We start from the raw sequence: 12646 nt of genomic DNA on the forward strand, positions 1-12646 counted from the left end.
TTTAAAAAAAAAAAAAAGCATTGAGGACCCAAAAGAGCTTTTGTTTATGTAGGTTATATATTTTGAAATTAACCATATTAGAAATTAAAACTGAGAAATTTAAAGTTATTAATTTATTTAAAAATGATAAATCATTAATGTTAAATAACACATTTTGTGAAAAGTAATATTTGGAATAAAAATTCCAAAACAAAAAATTAATGAATAACTTCTTAAAATATTTTGTAAGTCTCTTTAATATCTGGCTTAACAGAAGACAACTGGATTCTTTTGCATTCAAATTGTGGCAATGCTATTTTGGTTGAAGAAATAGCACTGAAGAAAACAGCATGTGAAGAAAATCCAGCCTCTAACAGATATATAATTATAAAATAGCAGAATATTCTATGAGTTTGTTTAGGTAATAGTGGATGCTGTTCTTTGATACAGTAAAACATGAGAAGTGATGGTTTCTTAAAAGGTTAGTTCCAAGGTGGAGTATGCAACCATACCCATGAACTTTTCATACTATGTTACAGAATCCATTGTACTTTGGATGATTTTCTTTTATCCATGCATAATTCTGTAATATCATGCACTGGTCATTTGAAAAATACTGGCTCACTGAATACTGCAGATATTTGAAATGCTGACGTATTTCATTACATAATATCGAAAAAAAACCATAAGTTAAAAATATATCTACCTCATCAGAAAAATATTTATTGAGAAGCTGTAAAGCTCAAAATTCCCAAAGAAAGGCAAGGCCAAAGAATGTTCCAACTACCGCACAACTGCACTCATCTCACACGCTAGTAAAGTAGTGCTCAAAATTCTCCAAGCCAGGCTTCAGCAATACGTGAACCGTGAATGTCCAGATGTTCAAGCTGGTTTTAGAAAAGGCAGAGGAACCAGAGATTAAATTGGATCCATTGAAACCAGAGATCCGTTGGATCAGAGAAAAAGCAAGAGAGTTCCAGAAAAACATCTATTTCTGCTTTATTGACTATGCCAAAGCCTTTGACTGTGTGGATCACAATGAACTGTGGAAAATTCTTAAAGAGATGGGAATACCAGACCATCTGACCTGTCTCTTGAAAAGCCTGTATGCAGGTGAGGAAGCAACAGTTACCACTGGACATGGAACAACAGACTGGTTCCAAATAGGTAAGGAGTACGTCAAGGCTGTATATTGTCACCCTACTTATTTAACTTATATGCAGAGTACATCATGAGAAACACTGGGCTGGATGAAGCACAAGCTGGAATCAAGATTGCAGGGAGAAATATCAATAACCTCAGATATGCAAACGACACTACTCTTATGGCAGAAAGTGAAGAGGAACTAAAAAGCCTCTTGATGAAAGTGAAGGAGGAGAGTGAAAAATTTGGCTTAAAGCTCAACATTCAGAAAACTAAGATCATGGCATCTGGTCCCATCACTTCATGCAAAATAGATGGGGAAACAGTGGAAACAGTATCAGACTTTATTACTTTGGGCTCCAAAATCACTGCAGATAGTGATTGCAGCCATGAAATTAAAAGACACTTACTCCTTGGAAGGAAAATTATGCCAAGCTGGATAGCATATTTAAAAGCAGAGACATTACTTTGCCAACAAAGGTCCATCTAGTCAAGGCTATGGTTTTTCCAGTGGTCAGGTATGGAAGTGAGAGTTGGACTATAAAGAAAACTGAGCACTGAAGAATTGATTCTTTTGAACTGTGGTGTTGGAGAAGACTCTTGAGAGTCCCTTGGACTGCAAGGAGATCCAACCAGTCCATCCTAAAGGAGATCAGTCCTGGGTGTTCATTGGAAGGACTGATGCTGAAGCTGAAACTCCAATACTTTGGCCACCTCATGCGAAGAGTTGACTCACTGGAAAAGACCCTAATGCTGGGAAGGACTGGGGGCAGGAGAAGAAGGGGATGACAGAGGACAAGATGCCTGGATGGCATCACTGACTCGATGGACATGGGTTTGGGTAGACTCCAGGAGTTTGTGTGGACAGGGAGGGCTGGCATGCTGCGATTCATGGCGTCGCAAAGAGTCAGACATGACTGAGCAACTGAACTGAACTAAAAGCTCAAAATAATGGATATAAGCGTCACACAATTCTAATTTTTACTTGAAAGTTTAAATTTTATCATTGGCAATAAATACTCTTGTTCTTAAAGTGACATGCTCATTTAGAAGAAAATGTTTCCAACTACTCAAGCCTTCAACCATAGTCTGCTAGTCAGTCATTCTTTCAAGGAAAAAAAAAAGGGTGTTCCATGAAAAAAGCAGCTAGTTTAACTCATAATTCAAACAACAACTCAGGCAGTTTCCTGCAAGGTAACCACTACACTTCAGTATACAGCAGAAGAGCTTAATGAAGACTTTCCATCTCATAACACAGAATATTTTCAAAACACATCCTCAAGGATCAGGATTTAATAAAATGAGGCCCAGAGCATGATCTGAAGGTCAGCCAGCATGAGGATGGTCACAATGTAAAAGGGTTGTCTCATGTCAGGAGTCAGAATGCAAGCAAGGTTAGGACAAGTGTTCATGTGCTTAGTGATTTGCATGGGTTGTCACAGCCCAAGTAGGATAGAAAGGCAATCACACAATCAAGGTGGTGGTGGTAGTGATAACAGAAGACTGCTTAGTCACAGAAAGTTTGATCAAATAAGTACAATCATCCCTTGGCATCTTGGGGGATTGGTTCCAGAACCCACCTCAGGTACCCAAGGATGCAAAGTCCCATAGTTGGCCCTCCTTTTCCATGGATGTAGAACCTGTGGAAATGGAGAATCAACTGTATACTTCTTGAAAAAAATCTGCATATAAGTGGACCTGCATGGTTCAAACCCATGTTGTTCAAGGGTCAACTATAAATAAATTAAGAATAATGGAACCCAGGTGTTTCATTGTCAGAAAAGGGAATTAGAAATATGGAAGGTGCATAAGCTGAAATGAAACCTGTAGTGCTGAAAAGGAACTAGAGACATCTGTGTGGACTCATGGTATAGATGTAAAAGTGTGTACATATATGCATGCATGCATATAAACATATTCTCTCCCTACTCTGTTCACTGAGAGGGCCTAGGGACAGCCATTCCCCAGCAGCAATGAGCAAATCTAGCACTCAGATTCTGGCTTCTAAATATCATACTCAACTAAAAGGAACCAAGGCACCTTGAAGAAAAGGCTGACTTTAGGGCTGGAGTTATGTCAGAAAATAAGGAGGTGCTCTAAGTGTGATGGAGACATGCCAAAGGACACTGAAGCTACTATTTAGAGGGTTCCCATGGATCACATCTGGGACCAGCTCATGTATTTTGAGCTTCAAAATAAATAATGGGAAGAACAAATTACAACCTGCTGACTAGAAATCCAACATATGAATAAACTGAAAGTTTGAAGAGGAATACAATATTTAATAGCCTCAAAGTTCCTCCTCATAAAAGCCTCATTAAAGGGGTTAATTTCCAAAATACACAAACAGCTCATACAACTCAATATCAATAAAGATAAACAACCCAATAAAAAAATGGGCACAAGACTTAGATAGACATTTCTCCAAAGAACACATACAGATAGCCAACAGGCACATGAAAAAATGCTCTACATCACTAATTACTACAGAAATGCACAACAAAACTGCACTGAGGCACCCCTTCATACCAGTCAGAATGGCCATCATAAAAGTCTGTAAGTAATAAATGCTGGAGAGATTGCGGAGAAAAGGGAACCCTCATACACTGTTGGTGGGAATGTAAAATGGTACAGTCACTATGGAGAACAAAAACAGAGGTTCCTTAAAAATACTAAAAATAGAGCAATTATTATTATCCAGTAATCCCACTCCTGGGCATATATCTTGAAAAGACAAAAACTCTAATTCAAAAAGATCCATGCACCCCATGTTCATAGCAGCATTATTTATAATAGCCAAGACATGGAAACAACCCAAATGCCCATCAACAGACAACTGGTTTAAGAGGATATGATATATATACACACAATGGAATATTACTCAGCCATTTGCAGCAACATGGATGGCTCTAGAGAACATCATACTAAGTGAAGTAAGTCAAACAGAGGAAGACAAATATTATATGACATCACTTATATGTGGAATCTAAGAAATAATACAAATGAATCTATATACAAAACAGAAACAGACTCAGACATAAAAAAGAAACTTATGGTTACCAAAGGGGAAAGTCAGGGGAGGAAGAAATTAAGAGTATGGGATTAACAAAACTACTATACACAGAATAGAAAAGCAACAAGCACTTACTGTATAGCACAGGGAACTATAGTCAATATCTTATAATAACCTTTAATGGAATACAATCTGAAATATATATATATACACACACACACATAGATATGTATAACTGAATCACTTTGCTATATACTTGAAACATAATATTGTAAATTTTTATTCAAGAAATAAGGACTGTAAATCAAGAAAAGATGAATGGTTTCAGACTGAAACTAAACGATCCAAATTCCTAAGAAAACAACAACACAACTGTATATTATCTAACCCGTGCTTATCTCTGGGACCCAATTTCTTAGTACACACTCCTTTACTAACACTACCCTTCTTAGATTTCTTCCAATAAAGCTCCTTACCACCTTCAGGGCCTTTGCCATTCAGTCCATTGTGACTGAAATGTTCCTCCCCCAGGTATTCATATAACCTGATCCTAGACATCACATTTCTATTCACAAAAGCTTTCCCTGACCCCCTTATCTGAATTAGCTATATCAGTTCCCATCATTTTCTGTTCTCTTATGCTGCCTGCCTCTCATAAATAACATGTTTCATTACATGATACTATTTATCTATTTATTTACTTATTTATGTTCCTCCCCAATGACACAAAGTACACAAGAATGAGCATGTTATCAATCTTGTTCCTGATGGTATTAATAGGGCCCAGTATGCAGCCTGGCTAGGAGTAGGAACTCCAAATATGTGCTAAATTGATGAACGAGTATGTATATTCATTCACATATGCAAATGCAAAACAGCTGTAAAATAGCTATATCCAACATATAAGTAAAATGGTTCCAATGGGAACAAAAAAGAATTTCTCACTGAAATGGAAGGAAATAGAAGAGAAACAAAGAGTCTCAGAAATGAGATCAAGATGAAGTTCCGCTGGTAGCTCAAACTGAGATCTCTATCTTCTCCCAGGTGTCAGGCCTTCACTCCACAGGCCTTGGTCCTTCATGAGGAACTTCCAAACACCATCCCAGGTGTTCCCTTTCTCCTCCTGTGTAACCTGTGAGGTTGTTCCCTGGGCTGATGGCTCCCTCCTGCCTTTGCCTTCCTGGGATCTAACTTCTTGCACCTCCTCACATCCCCAACAATTATCCAGGGCTCTTCTCCTTGCTCCAATAATGCTGCTATATCTGGCTTAGAAATGGAGTGTCTGCTTGCAGGAAACGAAATCTCAAATGGTTTGAGAGATTTGTTTTTTTTTTTTTTTTAATTATAAGTGCAAAACATTTGGTTAAATTTGCAATAAAGGTAAAAATAATATTGATAAAGACTCCAGAGAAGAGAGAAACAGTGGGAATGAAGAACATGAGATCATATAGAGTAGATAAATGACCTTGTTTTAGGCTCATTCAGGTTCTACGTCTTCTGAGCAAACAGAACACGTAACAGTGGTTTTAAAACACAGATTCTAGAGCCAGACTTCTTAGGTTCAACTGTTGCCACTGTATCCCCACAAGCTGTGTGACCTTGGGAGGTCATTTAAACTGTGTATGTGCCTCAGTAATCTCATCATAAAAAGGGTTAAAAATAGTACCTACCTCATGGGGATGTTGTAAAAGTTAAAAACATTCATGTATTTGCTCTGCTTAGTACAGGGCCTGGTTTTTAGTAAGCATAATGTTAACTATTAATGTTATTATTGTTACTGTTATTATTTTGCTAAGGTGAAAACAAGTTTTGTGAGACATTTCTAGGATTTAACTCAGTGTAGGATTTAACTTTGTAAAGTGCAAAGTTCAGATTGTAATTTTCAACTTCAAATATGTTGGTAGTAAAGGAACATGTTCACTTAGTATGCAATGAATTTCTGTTCATTCAATCCACCACTCTATTAAAGTTGAGAGGTTCTTCTGAAAGCCACAGGGTATCAGGATTTTGTTTCTAGCTGTACTTCCTATATATGGGTCAGAATATGACAAAGGGGAGCAATTCTTGAAGGTGAATAAAAATCACCAGGGGACTATGAGTAAATACAGATGCTGGAGTAGGACCTGACAAGCTGCAATTTCTAACAAACCCTGGAAGAAGCTGATGATAGGTGTTTGTATAACACTTAAAAATAAAAAAGTTAAAACCCCACGTAAACCAAATCATGGCTTCTAATCACTGAGAGAACAATCCACATTATTCCCCGAAACCAACACCACAGCCTGTCACCTGGGCTCTGTCTGTCTCCCTCACTCATTTCTGGGTACTCCCTCTTTCACAAACTCTGTTCTGGCCTTTCTATGGTCCCTCACATAAAAGAACCACACTATGACTAGCAAGGACAGAGATCACCTGTAGAAATGCTGACGTTAAACACAGTTTGAAATCTGGTTTCTCTGACAGTAGTTATGAAATAAACATATGCCCCATAATACAAATCCAGCTCCTTGGTCACTGAAGAGAGGCCACTGCAGAAAAGGCCAGAGGAGGGTTGAAGCTCCCTGAGGGATGGGATGATCAAGGTGCTCAATGAACCCATTTCTAAGCCAGTGAATACCAAAACATTATTTTGAGAACATGAAGGGAGAAATTCATCTTCAAAAACAGCCCTGTAGTTCCCAGTGGAGAAAGCTGATGTTGCAGATAGAAGAGTCTAAATTATTTCAGGCATGTGACCTTACCCAGTGAGACCAAGTTGCTGTAGTTCTCCAACATCACATCCACATACAAGTCCCTCTGAGCAGGGTCCAGGAATTCCCACTCCTCCTGAGAGAAGTCAATGGCCACATCCCTGAATGTCACCAAGCCCTAAAACCAAAAACCCACTCATTACTTGTGAAATTAAAGAAATTGAAAGAGGAGTATGAAGAATAACCTATAAGAAGAGAAAAATACAGCAACCAAGTCAGCTGAAAGCCTGTGAAACAGATGGGTAGGAAAAAGTAAGGAAATTAGTATGATTAAAGCAGAGTGGCTGAACAGACTTGTGGACTCTGGGAGAAGGCGAGGGTGGGATGTTTCAAGAGAACAGCATTGAAACATGTATATTATCTAGGGTGAAACAGATAACCAGACCAGGTTGGGTACATGAGACAAGTGCTAGGGGCTGGTGCACTGGGAAGACCCAGAGGGATCGGGTGGAGAGGGAGGTGGGAGAGGGGACCGGGATGGGGAATACATGTAAATCCATGGCTAATTCATTTCAATGTATAACAAAAACCACTGTAATGATGTAAAGTAATTAGCCTCCAACTAATAAAAATAAATGGAAAAAAATAAATAAATAAAGCAGAGTGGCTACATGTTCGAGAAGAAGCCTGTTATTGCAGAAAGAACTTCCTGTATACTGTGAGATAACTCAGCTGTCCAGATCTGTCTGATATGCATAAAATAATCCCAGTTTCCCCTCTATTAAATAAAAAGTGTGTTGGGGGAAGGGACAGGGGTGCTTATGGGTGTGTATACATACATGCAACCTACTATGTGCCCACTTCATAAATTCTTTATATATAGGAATTGTTACACCATCTTGTTCCTTTAAAAAAACATGAAAAAAAAAACACCTTTTTTCATCAAATGTACTATAAAATCTATTATTTTAGAAAAATGATTTCCATTAAATGAAGGATTACCATTAAACCTCAAGTGAATCATTTTGTTAGATCATAGGCATTTTCCTTTTTCTTCTTATATTAATTTTTTACTGAAGTATAGTTGATTTATAATATTGTGCTAGTTTCAGGTATATAGCACAGGGATTTCAGATTCTTTTCCCTTATAGGTAATTATAAAATATTGAGTACAGTTCCCTGTGGTTAGCATTTTTTCTTATTGTGATGAATTGAATACATAAAACATTATTAGATGCAATTCAGTTCATCATATGAATGTACAAGATTAATAACTATTGTACATTTAGGGTGAACAAAACTTTTAAAGATTTTCTTAATTCCAGGAGTCTGTTATCATCCAGTATTTAAGAATCTGGATCCTCTTCTTATGTGGTACCATCAACCATCCATCGCTTAACAATTCCTTGTTCTCAAGTTGGAAGATACGGATAGAAGATCAGACATGACACAGATGTCACAACCTTGTCAGTAACAAAATGGACTTTGACACTGGTGTTTATTGATAAGGGAATCCCTGGAAAGAACCACTCACTCCCCACTCTAATCCTGAAAGTTTGCAAAACATGTGATCTCATACAAACTGAAGCTGAAACTAAGAAATCCCAAATTCTATCTTATCTTTCTGGAAAACTCAGGTCTGTGTAGAAGTTCCAAGTATTCCTGTGTGATCCAAAGGAACCCTCATCACTAACTCATCACACCACAGACTTGTCATGGGAATGAGAAACCCTAATAAGGGAAACGGGGCAGCCCTGGCTGAACAAATATGGAAGTAATAACAAAAGGCAAGACCTAAGACAGCCTTATATGGATCTGTGCCAGTTAAACACCAAAGCTCTACCAGAGAATACACAATTGAAACTCTTCCCATGGGTGACCATTCAGCTGGCTAAGGGCAGAGTACCCTGACCCGCTTTTTTGACAGCTGCATATTAGCCTGAAAAAGGAAAACTACTGGGGGAACTTTATCCTTTTTTTCCTAGATAGAACATGAATTAATCAGCATCTTGGCTTGCAAAAGGAAAACTGTTGCTTTCTAAAAGTCTGAAGTCCTTCATTCTCTCCTCTTTCCTCCTCTTGTATGAATCCTCTTCGTGCCTTTGAAAGATGATGAACTCAACCTACTGTTGGCTCTCCTAGTATATAAACAAAAGCGAGCTGATTGTTCAGTATAATTCTTTGTGTTATTCTTCGAAAGATGCTCAAATATTTCCCTTAGAGGACTCCATCCCTTCACTGCTTTTGATGGAAGACTGAGCCACAGGAGATGTTGAGTCATGTGGTTGATGAATACAATGGCGCTGACTGGAAATGGCACAGAGGGCAGATGCTGGGCTAATTGGCATCACGGTTTACTGGAACAGGAAAAACTGAGAAGGAGATTCAAGGAGGGGGTACTGTTAAGTAGAAAGCTTTAGGGTAATTCAGGAAAAGATCCACATGACCTAAACATCACAACATGTCAAGAAGAAAGACCAACTTACGTCAGTCATGGTTCTAGAATCCCAGGAACTAATTAGTGCTCCATAGGGTTCCTCTATTGGTGAAGCACAGAGTCCAGAAAAGCCAGAGCTGCAGAAGGAAAAAGAAGCTTTAGTCCAGGTGTGCTGAAGTGAGCCTGTCCTGACTTAAACAACTGAATAAAAAGACATCAAAATAATAGAATGATTAACTCTACGGGATAGAATTTTAACTTCCTTCTCTATACATTTACTGGATTGGTGAATGTTTTGCAACAAACCTGCGTTAATGCTAATCAGAAAAATAAAAGTGAAAGTTGATCAGCTGTGTCCAATTCTTTGCGACCCCATGGACTGTAGTCTGCCAGGCTCCTCTGTCCGTGGAATTCTCCAGGCACGAATACTGGAGTGGGTATCTGTTCCCTTCTCCAGGGGATCTTCCCAACCCAGGGATCAAACCCAGGTCTCCCACAATGCAGGCAGATTCTTTTCCATCTGAGCCACCAGGGAAGCCCAAGAATACTGGAGTGAGTGGCCTATCCCTTCTCCAGGAAGTTTCCTGACCCAGGAGTCAAACTGGGGTCTCCTGAATTGCAAGTGGATTCTTTACCAGCTGAGCTACCAGGGAAGCCCAATCAGAAAAATAAAGATATTTCCAAATGTAAAAAATTGAGTGATAGGGAATTCAGTCGTGAAGAAAACTGAACCAACAGGCCCAACAATGAAAATCAGTGGGTCTGAAACAAATGACACCTACCACCTCCTCAACATTTTGTAGCTGTAGTTAGCTATACAGTGAGACACTTTCACTGTCAAGATTCTCCTGTGAATGAACACAAATTATTTTTTTTCCTTCAAAGTCAGAGCAAGGAAATGTATGCACATAAACACAACAATATTTCCTACAGAGCAGATACTTAACAAGTGTGGCTACACCACTCTCATTCTTCACTGGTCAATTTAAAACATTTGGATATAATTCTTGAAAAATGTCTCCCAATGCATCCAAGGATCTGAACAATTTGCCATGTGAACAGATGGCTACTGACTGAGGAGAAGGACAATAGGGGGTCTCTGGGGAGAGGGCTGCACCAGCATAGTGGGTCATTCACCAGAAGGTCCAGGAGAGACACTTCAGTTCAGTCACTCAGTCGTGTCCGACTCTTTGCAACCCCATGAATCGCAGCACGCCAGGCCTCCCTGTCCATCACAAACTCCTGGAGTTTACTCAAACTCATGTCCATGAGTCGGTGATGCCATCCAGCCATCTCATCCTCTGTTGTCCCCTTCTCCTCCTGCCCCCAATCCCTCCCAGCATCAGGGTCTTTTCCATGCGAAGAGTCAACTCTTCGCATGAGGTGGCTAAAGTATTAGAGTTTCAGCTTCAGCATCAGTCCTTCCAATGAACACCCAGGACTGATCTCCTTCAGGATGGACTGGTTGGACCTCCATGCAGTCCAAGGGACTCTCAAGAGTCTTCTCCAACACCACAGATCAAAAGCATCAATTTTTCGGTGCTCAGCTTTCTTCACAGTCCAACTCTCACATCCATACATGACCACTGGAAAAACCATAGCCTTGACTAGACGGACTTTTGTTGGCAAAGTAATGTCTCTGCTTTTTAATATGCTATCTGGGTTGGTCATAACTTTCCTTCCAAGGAGTAAGCGTCTTTAATTTCATGGCTGCAATCACCATCTGCAGTGATTTTGGAGACCCCCAAAATAAAGTCACTACTTTAAAGACACTACTTTATAGTACTTTATAGACACTACTAATGGAGATATCTAAAGTCAAGGAAAACAGAAATTCTCACAATTTAAAAACAAAGGTGGGACTCCCCTGGCAGTCCAGTGATTAGGACTTCGCCTTCCAATCCAGGGAGTGCAGCTCGATCCCTCCGGCCGAAAAACCAAAACATATAACAGGAGCAACGTTGTAACAAATTCAATAAAGACTTTAAAACGAGACGCAGAGAGAGATAAGAAACAAAGGGAACTATGAATTAAAAAAAAGAAAGACAAATTCACCTGAACCTTGATTTCTAAATATGCAACAACAAAAAATATGTAACAATTCTTTCCTACTCCTCAGGGTCGTCTCAGAAACCGAGCAGCACCGGGGGGTGGGGGAGGAAGTGGGGGTGAGGGGGGACGTGGGGGTGAGGGGGTCGGTAGGGGCGGCGGGAAGGGATGAGAAGAAATCGTGAGACACCAGAATTCCTTGGAACTCAGATAGACCTAACTAAAAACAAACAAAACACTCTCCGGGGTCACATCTGCCGTCGTCCACACACAATCAAACGGCATTAAAGGGGAAGCTGCAACTCAGCTGAGAGCAATTCTTGGGGACAGAGGTCTGGCTGCGGTGGTGCTGACACATAAAGCTGGCCCCGCAAAGAGGAATCCTACACGTCTTCCCAGGAGACTGTGATGAGGACGCTTCCAGATGTAAAACTGTAAAACCCTCATCTCAATACTCGACCTGTGTCTTCTTGCCGGAAACACACATTCTAGGGCTTAACACAGGACTTCTTTTCTTGTGGTCACTTAACTCAGGCAGCGACTAAGAGAGTCTAGAGAGAACCCAGAGCGTCCCGCCAAAGCAAACCACACGTACTAACAAGGCCACGCACCTCGTCGCTTTGTCACACAGTCCCAATCTCTCACACTGTTAGGGAGACACACTCTCGCCCTGTCACGCCGTCTGTCACACACCATTTTTCTCAGACTCTCGCTCACACACACCACCCAACCTGTCAGCCGCCGGGCCTTCTCACCTCGAGCGCCTCCCTCCCTCACTGCCGTTTCTGACAGGGCGCTAGAGAAGTCCGTTGAGCCCTCCCACCCTCACCGGGAGCTGACCACTTCCTCCAACGCGTCAGACTCACCGCACAGAGTCCAAAAATCTCGGAGACACCGGAAAGGGACCCACAGACTGGGATTAGTTTAGGCCCAGGGGTTCATGGGAAATAAGACCCGGAAAATCCTCAGAGGCTCTAGCCTAGCACTTCGAAGCGCTCTCCTCAAACTCGCCCCGCCCGGAGAGGATTTGTGCCGAAAGACTTCTGGGAAATGTAGTCCGGGGCCAGCCCCCCCGGAAGATGGGAACCTGGACCTTCATCCCAGCATGCAACTTGGCTCCCCCTGTCACAGGCGCCTTTTCTAAAGCCAATCTGAATTTCTGGTCTTTGCCGGAGAGAGTGATTCCGAGTATTGGTCGAACCTAGTGCCCTCATTGTCTTTGGCGTGGCTGAGGGAAAGTTAAGAAGTTGTCAGCGAAGGTCGAGGAAGGCATTCTCAAGTCCAGGGCAGGTAGAGATGGGGGTTATGGTAGCTTACCTTGAACGGCGTCGGATT

The 12646-nt window shown here is 40.7% G+C and overlaps 1 protein-coding gene across 3 annotated transcripts in view; it reads right to left on the reverse strand.

The window, feature by feature from the left end:
• The window catches only part of ZNF283 (zinc finger protein 283), a 24628-nt gene extending 12292 nt beyond the window's left edge, over positions 1–12336 (reverse strand). For 2 of the 3 annotated variants that reach the window (XR_011482086.1, XM_070450729.1), the window contains exons 1-3: positions 12178–12336; positions 9312–9399; positions 6877–7003 (exon numbers count right to left, since the gene is read on the reverse strand). Coding sequence is in view for 2 of the 3 variants with exons in the window: in XM_070450729.1 (XP_070306830.1) it covers positions 6877–7003; positions 9312–9320 (136 nt within the window). In the remaining variant the exon portion in view is untranslated. The other variant, XM_070450730.1, reaches the window with a different exon arrangement.
• Between the last annotated feature and the right edge of the window lie 310 nt (positions 12337–12646).

This window comes from Odocoileus virginianus, chromosome 20 (genome assembly GCF_023699985.2).
Source record: "Odocoileus virginianus isolate 20LAN1187 ecotype Illinois chromosome 20, Ovbor_1.2, whole genome shotgun sequence".
NCBI classification, from domain to species: domain Eukaryota; kingdom Metazoa; phylum Chordata; class Mammalia; order Artiodactyla; family Cervidae; genus Odocoileus; species Odocoileus virginianus.